The 17,156-nt window shown below is 43.0% G+C and overlaps 1 protein-coding gene across 1 annotated transcript in view; it reads left to right on the top strand.

Annotated features, from left to right (window-relative positions):
• Positions 1-1,736: 1,736 nt before the first annotated feature.
• The window catches only part of KDM2A (lysine demethylase 2A), a 55,305-nt gene continuing 39,885 nt past the window's right edge, over positions 1,737-17,156 (top strand). Inside the window, exons 1-3 of the mRNA XM_035125521.2 lie at positions 1,737-1,843; positions 2,657-2,684; positions 4,464-4,568. Coding sequence (XP_034981412.1) covers positions 1,824-1,843; positions 2,657-2,684; positions 4,464-4,568 — 153 coding nt within the window. The 5' untranslated portion in view covers positions 1,737-1,823. The remainder of the gene's footprint in view (positions 1,844-2,656; positions 2,685-4,463; positions 4,569-17,156) is intronic.

Below are 17,156 nucleotides of genomic sequence, written 5' to 3' on the forward strand. Positions count from 1 at the left end.
ATCACAGTCCTAAACGCATTGGTTGGTTTCGATTGAAAGTTTCTTCTGTTGCGGTTGGGAGGGAGGTGTTAATTCTATATTACGGCAAGCATCGCCTGTCAATTCATTCAATTCAACCAGATTGAAACCCCGAGCCATCATGTGCTTCACAAAAGTCTACGGATTGCGATCAAAATCGGGATACACTACTAAACAATAAAGCGTATCATAGTTTATGTAGGGTGCAGTCTGCACACGCCTAAAAGTTTTTTTTTTAATCTTTTACTCCAGAGCAAGTTCCACCAGGACGTCTTCTTCCTAGATACACATAGGATGAGGTTTCCTCCGTACAAAATAGGTCGTCATAATTTGCTATTTTACCGAACTCTATTATTGTATAAACTACTAATGTATACTCAGTCTTCTTCAAAATTTAGATCCACGCCCCTGTGCTTTTCAACATATTTTACGTTTCGTAAATGTAATCTAATCAAACTAACGAAAGCCTGATTTAATCCAAACCGAACAGCCCCTCCCCTGACTTCTGCGGGGGGGGGGGGAGCCCTCCAAAAGATTAGGTTAACTCCACACCTTTGAGGAAATTTATCTCAACATTAACTGACGCTGAAGTAATTATATACTGACAATAGCCAGCCGCCAGGATGCATTTGGTTTTTGATATTTAGTTGACAGTGTGCATGGCCCTTTGATTCAGTTTTTTAAGGGGCTTTCCGCGCGGTTTCTGGAAAATAAGAGGACTGTATCCCTTTTCTGCCCCACTTTACTTTTTAAAACCACCGCAGCGTGACGCCGAAAAAGAATATTCTCAAAGCAGGTTATGTTAGATGCAACAGAGTGAGCTCGGAGGAAGGCGGGGAAGGGTTTTTTTTACTATGCTATCCTAAACATCCCTACACGTGGTCAGCCCAACTGAACTGCTGCGAGATTCGTTTAAAAACTTCAGCTTCAGCAAACAGGGCAGGTCTCCAAACCAGATACTCATTTTTTTTTTTAAGTCGCTCACTCCCTTCCTTGCCCGAAACAGAGGCATAAGCATAAACATAGCCTCTGGCAATTGTGGGCTTGGTGGGTGGGGATGCCGCTTCCAGAAAAGATAAGAGGACATTGCACTCCCCGGAAAAAAGAGAGAAAAGATAAAGCAAATATTCTTACAGCCGAATTGCTATTTGTTCTCTCTGCAGCCGACACAGAGACAAAGCCTTGAGACTTTTGATGCCCGCCGTTACCTGCAGAGCCACTCTGAGAAGGGCATGTCCCCCCAAAAGCCTCATATCGCTAAATGGGCCTAGAACTGGGAACACCCTTTGTCCCCTTTAAAACAAAACAGAGTGCGGAGGCCTCTTTATCTAGACACTTTTAAGAAATGCGGCCCTTAAACTTCTTACTCTGGATTAGTTCCATTGACATCAATAGCCCTAATCCAGTCTGACGGGACCGCTGCCTGCAGTCGCTAACGCCGAGCAGGCAGCTGCCGTTACTGCGCACGCGCCAAAAACTATATTAGTACGTATTTCCATAGGCAAAGCAACAGAAAACTACAGTTTTACGTAAGGCTCCGGTCAAGTCAGAAGCAGAAGGGTGACTAAAAAAAACACCACACAAAGGCGCATGCGTTTCCGTTGCCTGACTCCAGGCCAAAAAGAGGTAGTCTGTGCTCTCGCGCTTGCGCAGTTAGGCTGCTCTCGTTTCTAGGTGGGGAAAATTACGCCTGCGCATCGTAGGCCCCTGCCCGTAGGGAGGGGGGTCAGCGAGAGAAGGATATGCCGCGCAGGCGCACTATGGCGGCCTTGTATGTGTGTATGTGAGAGTCTGACGGGTTCAAAATGGCGGCGGCTGCTTCTATGTGAGGAGAAGAGTCTGGGGGTTGTGGGGAGGGAATGAGTGGCGGTGTCGGACGGGCGCCGGTGGGTTGGGGGCCCCAGGTGCGCGGTGCTGGCTCGCAGCTCCTTGGCCCCAAGAGGCGGCGCGGCGGTGCTGGCTGGCCCAGCGCCTTGAGAGGCTGCGGTCGCGTCCCAGGGGGGTGTTAGGGCTTCGGCTCGGGTTCGAGTTCGAGTTCGGGGAATGCGCGAGAAGCTTCGCGTGGGGCCGGCGTTGCTGAGCCCGGGTGGAGCGGGGGGGGGCTGGGCTGGGCTGGGTGGGGGCATTTGAGGTGAGCTGAGTGGGCTGAGCTGAGGGGTGTGTGGATGCCCTAGAAAGGCAAGTTGTGGGACTGGGAAAGCTAGACGTGTAGGTGAGACTGGTTTGGATTTGGGGCACAGGGGTCCAGGAGCTGCAGCCCGAGAACAGCGACTGAGAGCTGATTTGTTTCATGACTGGATGGAGGTGGGGGAGACTTTCTGTAAAGGGCAGGAGCTGGAGAGAGAGTTGCTTTCCCTCCTGAAGAGTTATGGTTCTGGGTTCCCAACTTGGAGGGTAGGGTAAAGAGAGACTGTAGTTCTCAGGGCAACCCCCTCCCGCCCAAGGCTGAGAGGAACTGAGCGCCCTCCAAAGCCCACCTGATGACGCCCCCTTTCCCCCAACAGTGGGATCGGGGTCCCTTCTTTCTGAGGGGCTTATAGACCATTTTGGATGCTAACGTTCTCCAGCCTTCAGGGTCGAAGAGTAATGCACTTGGGAATTTAACTGACTTTCCGGCTTTTCTTTTCTCCTGCCCTAGGAAGGGGCAAAGGAAAACCAGAGACCTGGTAAGATATAGTGATATTTTTCTTATTTAGCTTTGCAAACAGTCCTATGCTGTATCTCGTTCTTTCCCTTTTGCCCTGTGGGAGTCAGGCTGCCTCATTGCGTTTATGTCACTACAAACAATGAGTGATATTCTAGTGCTTAAAATGCAGACAAAGTTTCGGCTGGCTCTGATTTGTGTCCCTCTCCTGCTGGAATGGAGTTGAGCTGGCATGTGGGGTGCTGATCCTCTTCCTTTTACTGACTTTGGGACTTTTGAGGCTGTTTGGAAAGAGAGAGGCACACACAAGGCTGATTTGGAATAGGAGGTGGCAAGTAGGAGCTTCTGAGTTTCTCTTACTTACCCCACCCAAAACCCTCATGCTGCTGTTTACAGGAAGCCCGCAACTTATGCGCATTTAACTTGTGCACATTCAGCTTTATGCTTGTGGCAAAATAAATAAATAAAAATTAAAAGGGGGCAGGGTTCCAGGAAATTGACTTTGGCAGTCCCACATGCCATTGAACTCCGTATGTTTTGACTATACTGTACTGATTTTGGCTTTAGGCACAATTCCCAGAATGTAACCCCTTGTAAGTTGCAGGCTTACTGTACTTGAAAATGTAAACAGAGACCATTTAGGCAATTTTGTATTGGCTTTAAATCGAGTTATGTTGTGGTCTGTATCCTATACTACAGGTACTTGTTTAACCCATGCAAATGTTAAGCGGGTGCTGAAATGACTGTTTTCTGGTGATTGACTGCTGACCCAGTCTTGTAATGTGTCTACCACCAAAACAGTACCACCATAACTTATATACACCATATTGGGGTATGCTCAGAATCTATATCATTTCTTTTCTTTGCTTGATGCATAAAGTACCTTTACACAGGCTGCTCCAGAATTAAATGTTCCATTCAGTAACTTCTCCCTAAGTGAGCAATAAAATAGTTGTGACACACATGTCCTGAGATACAGTGGTAGTAAAGGTGTGAATGGACTACAGCACATATGATGGCTTGCTGTCATATATTGTGCCTACACTAACCAATTAAAACATTATGCTGTTGAACTTAAAATTCTGCTGCATTTGGTGTCTGGCTGCATTTGATCAGACTAGGTCTAGGTTATGCCATGATCATTAGCACAATTCTGCCTCTATAATGGTAGGTACTGTAACTCTTACAGTATACAAATGAACAATGGCTTGCATACTTTTGTCTTCTCCACATAGAGCCAAACTGCAGTTTCAACAAATGCTGAGTTGTGGGGTGTGGGGTTGTGGGGTACACTAATATAGTAAACTGAGCCCTCTGTATTGATTCCATTGTGTTTAATCATGGTATCTCTATTGTTTTGAAATGCTTCCTGGGAAAATTCCTATAGGTATTTGCTGACCAAACTGAGCATGTTTGTTCTTTAACTGACTTTCTAATTCATTTAAAAAGCAGACACCACATAGAATACTTTGTCGCCACCTAGCATATATATTTACTTGGGTACAGTACTTGACAAAACTATGAAAGTATTGCTTGATGTTAAAATGTGGATACTATGAGACTGATTCCATTGTGGAATGGCCTTATCACCACTTGGGATTTTTTTTTAATTGACCCTAGTTTTAAAAAATGGCCATGGCGTAATCAGGTCCTAAAAATTAAGTCATCCTGTTACTTCATAGTCATTGTTAATTTTCCATTCTTGATTCATGACATTTCATATTGTTGATAAAAACCAAGACAATAAAGAGTTAAAGTGGAATTTCTCATCTGTTCTCCTTCCTTATTCTGGTATCTTTAGGAGGAAGAAGAGGAAGACAGCAGTTCTGATATCTCATTCTCGCTCTCATCAGAAGAGTCTGAGATGGAACCTGAAGAAGAGCGGATCCGTTATAGCAAAAGGCTGGTCAGTAGAGTACTCTTATTCACAGTGTTTCTACCCATAACTTTTTAGATCCACTCTAACTAAAAGGAAAAAAATGCAAATAATTGCCCAGTAGTGTTAATGGGCTCATCAATTTCAAAGTTTGTGATTTAGTAGCTACTTCAAGCTAGTCATAAATTTTAAAATTGTGCTTCCAGAGGAAGAGGAGTGTAGTAAGGCTACTAAAAGTTGCATACAGATGAATACAGCAAAGGCTGAGGTGATGATGGTTAGCAAAGGTGGAGGTGGCTGAGCAAGAATGTGGACACACATGGTTGGCCTCCATTGTGCTTTCAGTTTTGCAGTCTTGGATTATCACAGGTGTACTATCTTGAATTTGACACTGTGTCCAGAAACTCAGGTTGTGGTGGTGTTAGAGTGCTTTAATTGACTACATCTGGTGAGAAAGCTTGGGTATTTTGTCCAGTATGAACCTGGTGAGTTGTTCATGTTTGTACCCTTAAGGCTAGTTCACCATAACATATTTTGTGGCGCTTACCTTGAGGATGAGTCAGAAGCTTCTCAAATGGTATACTGTGCTGCAGTTCATTTCCTGAGAAGAGTAGGTTTTATAGAGCATAGTATACCTAATGCTTCAGTGCTTGTTACTGCAGAATCTATTAGTGTCCAACATACCATATGAGGGGTTTTGTGGGATCAGTTTGTTATGACAGCCTGATGATATGAACAAAGTGTTTGAAGCAGTGGATCCAAACAGGGCTGGTTTCTAAAGTGCTACTGAAGTGCAGACGGTCACCTGATCAGCAGGAGTTCAAAGCAGGGCCCTTCACAAAGCCCTTGCAAAGAGCTCTGTGTTGTGCTTTGAAGTACTGAGAACCAGCTGACCAGCAGTGCTCCAGAAGCAATTGGGAAGGATTACTGGCAGGTGGACATTCTCACCCGCCTGTCAGATTTGGACTGTGGGGGTGGAGGTAAGGATCTGGCCTGTCAGCTGGATCCAGTCCCCCACCCCTGGAGTAATGCGTAGTTATGTGATATGGTGCTGCCCGGCTGCTTGAAGCAGGTGGTGGCATGGTCTTTCCTGAAAAATCTAGCCTTGGATCCAATGGTATGTGGCAACTTGGGCCCAATTGCAAAATACCCTATTTCAGAGGAAGGTGCTTTAAATACAGGCGTTTCTGTGTGAAATATATTTAACCTTACTAGTCTGGGTTCCAACCTGGCTTAGGGACTGAGTTGGCCTTAATTGCACTGATGGGTGACCTTTATAAGGTGAGGGAAAGGAGGGTTGCAACCCAGTTAATCTTTCTTGATCTCAGCAGCTTTTGATATTAAGCTTAGTAGCCTTCTGGATCAGCTCTTTGGTTTGGGAGTTGACGTATTGTTCAGCATACCTGCCCAGCTTGATTCTAGAGTAGTACTGGGTGACTGTGTCTGTCCCCTAGCAGTTATGCTCTTGGATACCACTGTGCAGTATCCTCAATGCTATTTAACATCTAAGTAAAGCCATTGGGATTTAGAGCACAATGTCTTCATTGTTATTGTTATTATTATTATTATTATCACTATCATTATTATCATTAATTATTAGATTTATATACTACCCTTTATCAAAAGGTCCCAGGGCAGTGTACAACAGTACAAACTATTTTATGGAGCATAAGATTGAAAACATAAAACAAAGCATAGTTATAGGCAGCATAATAATAAAATAATAATAATAATAGTCCCTCCGTCCCCACAACTTTAACAGGCCATAGATTATTTAATGGCCAAAGGCCTGGGTAAAGACGAATGTTTTCAGCTGGCACCTAAATGCATTTAGTGATAAACACCACGTGAACCGTTCTGGGGAGACCATTCATTCCACAGATGGAGAGCCACCAAAGAAAAGGCCAGTTCTCATGTTGTCATCCTCCAAACCTCTCGTGGAGAGGGGCATAGAGAAGGGCTCTGATGACAAGTACAGAGTCCAGATCAATTCGTATGGGGAAAGGTGGTCCTTAAGATACACACAACAACCGATTTAGGCATGTCCAAATGATGCGTGATTGTACACAGAACCTGGAAGTAGCCCCCAAATGTCATAAAGATGACATGAAAAGGGGCAGGGTGGAACAGATTTACACATTCCACTGATGTATGCAGGGGTCTGGAATGTAACCCCCGTGCAAAACAAGGATTGCCTGTATTGCAGTCCTGAGCTGTGTAAGGCTCATGACAATTGACTCTCCTTCTCTCTTACATCTGAATCTGGTGGCAAGTTCTGAGCTGATATCTAAATGCAGTTGTGTGCTGAATGGACGCCCGTAGACCTTGACTGAATCCTGACAAGGTTATGGGATGTTTCCCTCCCTTTGAAGATTTGTAGTCTGGGGGTACTCATTGATTCATCCTTGTCACAAGAATCCTCATTGGCTAAGAGTGCATTCTACCAGCTTTGGTAAGCCAGATAAGGACGTCCCTGTTAGGGGTTATAGGTCCACATTGGTCCATGCATGCATTGGTAACCTCAAGACTTGGTTATTGTAATGCACTCTATGTAGGGTTGCACCATACCAAACTCTACATAATCTGTTACTTCAAGAACACGGGATGACTGTCCCCATGCAGTATAAATAGGAAGAAAGAAGTGTAAATGGAGAATAATTGACTTGGAAGTGTTTGGCTGAAACCAACGTATCATAGTTATTATTGAAATTACAGAACTGGAATTTGACCTAATTACTTCCAAGAGATATTCAAAGACACTCTTAGTTTACTGATGTGTAACATATTTAAGTCTGTCTTGGTTGTTTAAGCTTACAAATGTAATCAAGCATTTTGTTTCTTGGCATCTTTCATTGTTTGTGTATAGGAAAGTTGTATTACCTTCAACACCCATGTTTGTCGAAACAAAATTTAAAAAATTCCTTCCAGCAAACTTAGTTGGTCTCTAAGGTGCTGCTGGAAGGAATTTTTTTATTTTGTTTCAACTACATCAGACCAACATGGCTACCTACCTGTAACTAGACCCATGTTTGTGATTATGATATTATGTGTGTGGTGGTGGGAAGCTATATGTGCTCAGTCTTTATGGGTTTGTAAAGGCTGGAGGAGTGGAATTAAGAGATGGAAGTGTTAATTGTACAAGTGGTGGGAGGTGGAGTTCATATTGGGAAAGAAGAATTGAGAATAAGATCTGGTAGCAAACATTTCTTTTAAAAGTAAGAGTGGAAGGGATGGCTGTACAGTGGTTTTGAAACATTCTAACTTCAGGGAATCCTTTTTATATTGGTTTGTCTGCTGTGGTACCCTGAGCAATGCCACAAAGCATATGCATGGCAAAGGACTCCTGAATATGTTTAGTGCGCTCTGAATATGTTTAGTGTGCTCAGCTTAGTTCACTTGAGATACTGGTTTCTCCTGTTAGCCCTAGTGGTCAAACCACACCAATTGTACTCTGGAATTAATTTAACATTGCCACATAAACTTGCACCATGGCATTAAAGAAGTACATTGATAGTACTGGGCAAGCTATTCTTTTGGTGAGTGTTGTCCTTTGGTAATCCAGTTGTCCTTCAGTAAGAATTCTTAGCATGTATCTAAGGAACTACAAGATTTCATAGGATTGCATTTGAAAACCATTCAAGAAAGTATTGTGGTAAAATAAGGAAAAGGAAATTAAGTTGCCCTGAACCTTCAGGATAGAAAGCAAATTAAAATATATTGATCGTATCTGTCAAAATACTGTAGAACGATTGATGGGATTAGATTTTATACTTGTTGTTGACTAGTTTTCCATATAACTTTCAGGAAGGGTTTATTTCAGCATTCAGTTGTGCCTGAAACTAAAAACTGTGTGTGCATTAGGAATATTGGCAAGTGGTTAGCCAGCAAAGATAAAATCGTTGTAATGGACATAGTCAAACTATTGTAAAGTTGAGGTTCATTTGTTGGGGTCTTTGTAATTGTAGCTAGTTGATGGTTTCAAATATGTAGATAAATTTTGAGTTTCTGCAAAATTGGACTCTCGTTTTTAATACCTGCTTTCAAATAGAAAAGTATGTACCTAGTTAGCTACATACAATAATGTTGTATCTAGCTCTTCAGATAATACAGTGGTACCTTGTGTTACGCACCGCCCCCCTTACAAATGCTGCGGGTTAGGCGCTCTGCTAACTCGGAAGTAGATGCCCCTTGTTGTGACCTTTGCCCCAGGATGTGAGTGGAAGTCGTGTTGTGGGCGCCGCGGCAGCAGCAGGAGGTGCCATTAGAGAAAGCGTGCCTCATGTTATGAGCGGTTTCCTGTTACAAATGGACCTCCAGAACAGATTAAGTACGTAACCCGAGGTACTACTGTAGAAGAAAGAAACCTATAATCCAACTTTGGTTTGCTCAACATGTTTGGCCTTGGAGCCAATTTTGTTTTGAGTATGTGAAATTGGTTTTTATATGGAATGGATTATAGTATTCTTACTAAATGCCTTTACTTTATTTTCTGGTCAGGTGTCCATGCCTTCCCACCAACCTTATGATTCTTCTTCCCCTGCCCCCATCCCCCAAAAGCTCTTGCTTTTTATCCCTCCAAACCAGGTTAAGGATATCTTTGTCCCATGGACCATATCTGACACAACACAGGCCCTACCAGTGAGGCCATTTCCCACAAACAACACCCATTTGCCATTGAGTGTGGCATCAGGTATGGGACAGGTAGAAATGCAGTTGGACTAGCATAGCTGATGTCTGCAGAAAGCAGCTTTGGCAGGTCAGCGCTCAATGCATGGGAAGCACTGCACAAAACACTTTGCAAGCTTTGTGCTCGATGGTTCCCAAGTGCTTGCCAACCAGCTGGCTGTTGGGTGTTTGGGAAGCACTATGTGGGGGACAGGTCGGAGGACAACCCACCTATCAATCACCTGGTGTCATAATGGTTGTCCTGTTGACATGTCAAAGTTGGCCCATAAGGCTCTAGCTTGCTGGGCCAAAAAGGTTCCCCTCCCCTACTCCAAACTCTCTGAAGTGCTGCCAAAAAGATTCTCTTGAATCTTTGGGACTGCAAAAGTATAACATTATATATGTGCTTTTTATTGGACCAACATGGTTGGTTATATATGTTTCACCTGAAAAAGGGTACCATAATTACAACTTTCAAACTGGCCAGTTTGATTGGAATTGTAGACTAAGAGACAAAATTGTGCAAGTACAGTGAAAGAAAGAAAGATAAAGAATGTATTTAATTTTTCCAACAATATATGCATAAGAGATATAAATGAAGTTACTAGAATGCAGTAATAATGGACACAACCATATAAAGTGATGTCTGAATTTCAACTTCATGTGACCAGCAATAATACTGAAGGCCAGACGCATTTCAGTCCAAAAGGGGTCTTTCATAATGGTCAATAAATGTACTAATTTCATTGTTTTCACCAGAAAGAAATCATGTGGCTGATGTATATAAAAAGCTGACCTACCTCATTTTTTGCTCTAATTAGAACATGATTATATTGATTTCTGGCTTTCTGTATAGGTTAACATGGAAGGTGGTATATTTCTAGTGCTCAATCATATATATTTCTGGGGCTTTCAACAGGCTCTATAGTTGGCAAATGTCAGCCATCCAGTCCATCTGGCAATTCCTCCTCCCCCCCCTTTAAAAAAACTTCATACCCAATTTTGTACCCAAGTCATACTTTTGAGGTTGGGTTTTATGTTTCCTTTTCTTTGGATCTTCTTTACTGGGAATGCACACACACACACACACACACACACACACACACACACACACTACAGTTGTCAGAGTTCTGAGCTTACTGAGATGAGAAATAGTGAATACATGTTTGGGATAATAGGCAGACATCTTGAAGAATTGGTTTTGAGACCCAACTGCCAGTCAAGTTTAAAAGTACTGAGCTAAATGGAGCTATGGCCTTTCCATTACACACAATAGATTTTTGTGTGGAATAGAAGAAGCAAGGGACTGCATTGTCTTGTATTTCTTTTACATTTCGACTCGATAACTGAATTGGAAATTCTCTTTCACCAGTGAAGTGAATGTATTCATTTTTAATTACTGATACAGTCTCTTATTAATCATTGGTGGATCTTGCAGAGCTTCCTAGGTCATGAGTACTGGTCTTACATGATTTTAACTTTGAGCATAGGCATTTCCATCTGAAAGATTCAGCTGCCCTGATTGAGGACACACACACCTTTTTTTCTTCTGTTGGTGTAAATGTAGCTACCGGTAATTTAGTTTGCATTCACATACTGTATTGGTGTCCTTCATTTCTTTGGGCATCTTTTAATTGTCTGTGCTGGCCAGGCCTAGGGCTATGCCAGGTTACTATTACTGATACTCCCCTGCATTATCCTATTTGAAGAACTTCAGTCTGGTGCTTGATTTGGGGATATTTTAAAAATATATTTTAAACATTCAAAAACAATGTAAAAACATTTAAGAATATTTAGAATATCTAAAAACATTTAAATGCAATTGCATATCCTCACAGTTATTTCATGGTTGCCATTGTGAGCATTTCTTAGCCATCAAATGCTTGGGTGAACAGGAATGTTTTTAAATATCTCCTGAAAATCAGTAATAAGGGAGATAAGCACACCACACCAAGAAGGTAATTCCACAGGCAGGGAACCACCACAGATAAGCCCCCGTCATGGGTCAGCACCAACTGGGAAGCAGCCAAAGGTGGCATCACCAACTATGCTATCGGACCTACTATAGCCTACTGTAACATGTTCTGTGTAGGGCGGACTCAGAAAAGTCTAAAAATTATCTGTAACTGGTGCAAAATTGTCTGCTAAGAGTGTTAACAGTACAAACTGCACAGAATAGATAACAGCAATTTTGCAACAACTTCATTGGCTCTCTGGTCCAGGTTAAAATTCTGCTATTGATGTTTAAAGCCCTAAATATCATTCTAGGACCTAGGTATAGCCCTTATGTTCCAGTACGCAAATGATTTAATAAACCCGTCTCCATTAATGTTGCCAGGTATAAAAGGGAAGACACCTTCAGAGGTTATAAATGTAAGAGGCTATAAATATTTGGACTCCTCATCTGTGTTAGATTTTAATTCTGATTCATTGAATCAGTCTCGTTTTCCAAAGTCAAACTTTGTCAGAATAGGGAAGTGTCTACCAGGAAAATCCAATGGACCTACCACTTAAATTGTAACAATTTCACTATCTTCATAGGGCCAGCTCCTTAAAAATCGACCCTTTCCCTCCATCCTGGAAAATATTGTATAAAGGAAATGGACCTCAACGTCCAATGTTAATTGTTTATATCCCACTTTTCTGAAAGCCAGAAATCAATATATAGTAATCTTGTTCTAATTAGAGCATAAAAGACTAAAACAAGTAAATTGGGCAGTAAAAGCATATCAGGTGTAATTCTCAAAGCATCAGGGCATTTTGCTTTAAAAGCTTTCTAAAATAAAAATGTTTACAGAATGCAGGTAAAAACAGTGGGAGCCAACTGGCTCTCTCAAGGAGGTCGTTCCAGAATTTTGGCACCACTACAGAGAAGGCTCTGCCTCTTGTGCCTGCCTCTGTTGTCCCATGATAATGGGACAGAGCAAAGATTAACCTATAAATTAATCTTATAATTCAAGCAGATTGTATCGTAGAAGAGAGTTCTTGAAGTAGCCTGGTCTTGGGCAACTTAGAACTTTAAAAATTATTATGTGCAAGTATGGGGAGACAACTCTCTAACTGAAATAAACCTCATTGGGAGTTGCACAATAGAATTACTGGGATCCCATTTCTAAAATGCGACCATTTCTAAAATATTACTCTTTTATCTCATTGGGATGTCACTTCTTGACATCTCTTGCAAAAATAAATATCTGGATGGGCCTTGAAGGCAAGAAATGGTTCCTTCGGTTCCCAGTAGAGAATCCTGAAGGAACCAGGGTGACAAATCACATTTTAAATTAAACATCGAGATTTTAGTGTATTACTCTGTTGAAGTTCACATCATGCATAATGTGGCACCCTATTAGATCCCTTGACAAGTTTGAAAAAGTTTCTCTCCCAGCTGTTAGCTTGTGAGATATAATACTGTTGCTATTCAGTGATGTGGGGTAGAAAATTACCCTAACTGCCTAGTTCAAAATTTTCTGGAAAGCCCTAATCACTGCTGTAAAAAGAAAGATGTGTCTTTAGATTTTAGAATAAAAAACTACTAATGCAGAATATTTTCTGTTCAGTAACACAACCAATGAACAGAACTCCACTCTTAGGACACTCCTGCTGGAGGTAGAGGAAATGTGATTTTTGCTTCATGCTCCCTGAAAAGGTGGTGCTGTGGTCTAAACCACAGAGCCTAGGGCTTGCCAATCGGAAGGTTGGCAGTTCGAATCCCCATGACGGGGCGAGCTCCCGTTGTTCGGTCCCAGCTCCTGCCCACCTAGCAGTTCAAAAGCACATCAAGTGCAAGTAGATAAATAGGCAGGAAGGTAAACGGCATTTCCGTGCACTGCTCTTGTTCGCCAGAAGTGGCTTAGACATGCTGGCCACATGACCCGGAAGCTGTCTGCGGACAAATGCCGGCTCCCTCGGCCTATAGAGCAAGATGAGCATGCAACCCCAGAGTCGTCCGTGACTGGACCTAACGGTCAGGGGTACCTTTGCCTTTTTACCCTGAAAAGTTTGGTTGAAGGAACCTCAAACAACAGTGGTGGTGCAACAATCTGAAGAGGAAAGGGGGATTAGTTTAAGTCACCCTCTCTCCTCCAGCAGAAGCCTCTCCTGAATCTCAGTCTCTTTCACAAATGGGACACTCTGGATGCAACCCATTGACTTTATATCAGCTGAGGAGTGCTAGTTTCACTTGCCTGAAGCTTTTAGTATTGAAACAATAGAATTTTTGTGTTTGAACAAAAATTATTTGCTAGCATCAAATACAAAATATAAGAGAAACCACCTAAAGGTTTCTTTTCCATAAAGTTTTTCTCAAACAGCTGGTCAAAGTGGTGGAGACTTTTCAAGAGTTTCAAGTCCTAAAGTCTTCCTTTGTTCTTTCAGTTAATCGGTGGGTAAACTATAATCTGAGATTAAATGAGGAGTTGAATATTTGCATTTATTAATCAATTAAAGGCATAATCCAAACTGACAGCCACCTGGAGGGGCTTAATAAAGCAACATTACCTACCACTGGTGCATTTCAATGCCTGTTGCACACACCAGCCATGGCAGAAGGTGAGAACAAGGCAAATCACTGGGCCAGCATGGAACTGGTGCAGCAGTTGGATCTGGTGTCAGCAGAATGGCTGACTTGGTAGGCTCATTTTGGAGCTTTCTGCTGGCTTCTGTTGATGGGAATCCCATCAGCAGCAGTTCTGTCTGCCTACAAAGACAGGAACTTCCCATCATCAAAGTGATGCTGGCAGCACTTTGCAGGCAAAGGCTGGCAGGGCTTGGTAGAGGGACACCCACCCAATTCCCTTTCCTCCAGTCCAGTGCAAATGGGGTTTGGATTGTGCCGTAAAGTTTGTGGCACTAGAAAATATCTAGTCTGCTTGCTGAATGGCATCTTTTATACTCAGGGTTCGTAATTAGTAGGGTGCCAGACGCATTTTGCACCTAAAGATTCTCCATTTGCGATCACCTCCAAAAGTCTGGGTGTCATTTTTTGCACCTGGCTGGCACTCAAAGATTACTGAAATGTATGTGCTTTGAAGCCTCAAAGTACATGTTAAGGATAGACAATAAAGGAGTTAAGGAGTTTAATAATAAAGAGTAGAGTGTGTTGAAAACTGAAGTTTGGTCCAAATATTTTTATTGTAAAAACCAAATAAACATGTCTTAACAATTTCTGCTAAAAATGTGATATTAACGATGTGTCACTTATGTGAATTGCATATTATACAAGAATTGCATATTAGTTCACGCTTATCAAAATAATAACTAAAAAGGGTTACACACACACACACACACACACACACACACACACAGTGGTTGCTGAACATCTCCAGGCACGCCTGGAAGAAGCGGACCATTTGGATCCCTTCCAGTCAGGATTCAGGCCTCATCATGGGACTGAAACTCCCTTGGTTGCACTGGTTGATGATCTCTAGCAGGCTAGGGACAAAGGTGAGAGCTGTTTCCTAGTTCTGCGGGATCTCTCAGCGGCTTTTGACACCATCGATCATAACATCCTTCTGGACCGCCTAGAGGGGTTGGGAGCTGGGGGCTTGCAGCCTCCGGTGTCGCTGTTCTCTCTTAGCCCCTCTTTCAATTCGTTAGTCCGTTCTTTATCTTTTTCTACCAGTTGTTTCCTCTTCACTCAATTGTCCCCGCCCTATTCCACCTCACGCCGCTCCATCTTGTTTCAGGTATCGTTTCTGTCCTTTAGGATTTGGGTTTAAAACTCCATTTTCACTGGTCTCTGCCTTAAAGTATGCAAAGTTCCCTTTTCAAGATCCCACCGCGCTTTCTTTGTTGGTTTCTTTCAAAGGATTGCTTTTATGCGAGTCATTCCTCTCTTACTCTTTCCCCCTCCTCCTCCGCTCAAACCGCGATGAGGATATCTCTTTTGCAGGGTCTCTTTCAATAGTCCTTCTTAATATTGAACCTTTTAGCACTAAGTGTTTATTTCATTTACACAGGATACGACTTTCTTGTCTTTCCCACGTTCTCCCGCTTGTGATTGAGTCTCTTTAATTTTTCCGGTACCACGTCGTTTTCTCTTTGTTATTTTTTTACTCAAGTACTCCCTCCATTAGTTTTTTTTTTATCAGGTTTCTTTATATAGTCCCAGTTTTTATCTAATGTCCTTATTTAAAAGTACCGGATTTATTTTCTGGGGTTGGATATTTTTTTAAAAAAAGTTTTACCGCTCTCACGCCGTTCCAGGCTCTGGGGCTTCTTGCTGGGAGGCGTTTTCTTCCAAGTGCGTCTAGGTCCCTCTGCTCTCTTGCCTTCGGCTGGAGAATGCTGAGAGTCCTGTCCAACGCCGCTGGAAACTTTCAGTTGTGGGTCACCCCCACAACTTTTCTTGGGGTTGCGCAGCCCTCGCTACCCCCAAATAGCCTCTCCAGCAATCGCTCACACTGCGGAGCTCGCGCGGAGCGCTGCCGTTTCGGTGGTGGTCAAACCCGGAAGTCCCTGAGATGCTTTTTAACATCTATATGCAGCCATTGGGAGAGATCATCAGGGGGTTTGGGCTGGGTGTTCATCAGTATGTGGATGATACCCAGGTCTACCTCTCTTTCAAATCAGAACCGGTGAAGGTCCTGTATGAGTGTCTGGAGGCGGTTGGAGGTTGGATGGCAGCTAACAGATTGAGGTTGAATCCTGACAAGACAGAAGTACTGTTTGTGGGGGACAGGAGGCGGGCAGGTGTGGAGGACTCCCTGGTCCTGAATGGCGTAACTGTGCCCCTGAAGGACCAGGTGCGCAGCCTGGGAGTCATTTTGGACTCACAGCTGTCCATGGAGGCACAGGTTAATTCTGTATCCAGGGCAGCTGTTTATCAGCTCCATCTGGTACGCAGGCTGAGATCCTACCTGCCCGCGGACTGTCTCGCCAGAGTGGTGCATGCTCTAGTTATCTCTCGCTTGGACTACTGCAATGCGCTCTATGTGGGGCTTCCTTTGAAGGTGACCCGGAAACTACAGTTAATCCAGAATGCGGCAGCTAGACTGGTGACTGGGAGGAACCGCCGAGACCACATAACACCGGTCTTGAAAGACCTGCATTGGCTCCCAGTACGTTTCCGAGCACAATTCAAAGTGTTGGTGCTGACCTTTAAAGCCCTAAACGGCCTTGGTCCAGTATACCTGAAGGAGCGTCTCCACCTCCATCGCTCTGCCCAGACACTGAGGTTCAGTGCCGAGGGCCTTCTGGCGGTTCCCTTGCTGCGAGAAGCCAAGTTACAGGGAACCAGACAGAGGGCCTTCTCGATAGTGGCACCTGCCCTGTGGAACGCCCTCCCACCAGATGTCAAAAAGAAAAATAACTACCAGACTTTTAGAGGACATCTGAAGGCACCCCTGTTTAGGGAGGCTTTTAATGTTTAATTGATTATTTTCTTTTTCTTTCGGAAGCCGCCCAGAGTGGCTGGGGAAACCCAGCCAGATGGGCGGGGTATAAATAATAAATTATTATTATTATTATTATTATTATTATTATTATTATTATTATTACTAGACATTCTGTTTTGGCGCCCACAACTTAGGTCCCAGAAGCCATTTGGCTCCTAGCTTTTCTATCCCAGTTTATACTGCCACAAAAAAGCTCAAATTGCTAGGCACAAGAATTGCAGAAATAGGAGTTCAGATACAGAATCTAGGAGTCTGGAAGCATAGACACTCTGAGTGCTTATGTGTGTATTCCTGTTTACTTTTAATTTGGGGAAATTTCTCGAAGGACGAAACCAGATGAAATCCAATGCGTCCCCTGCCTTTCGGACCTTCTTGTAAGACTTTCTCAGGTGTGATGCTGAAAGTAGATCTTAGTTAAAGGTCTGTTGTTTACATCCAGTTATGTTTCTACAGCAACAAGCATGCACCCACATAGCAAAAAAGGAAATGTTCTCTATCCAGGGATTCTTTGAATCTCTAAGGAATCTGCAAGATCTTGACAAAAACAAGATGACTTCAA

This window comes from Zootoca vivipara, chromosome 1 (genome assembly GCF_963506605.1).
Source record: "Zootoca vivipara chromosome 1, rZooViv1.1, whole genome shotgun sequence".
NCBI classification, from domain to species: Eukaryota; Metazoa; Chordata; class Lepidosauria; order Squamata; family Lacertidae; genus Zootoca; species Zootoca vivipara.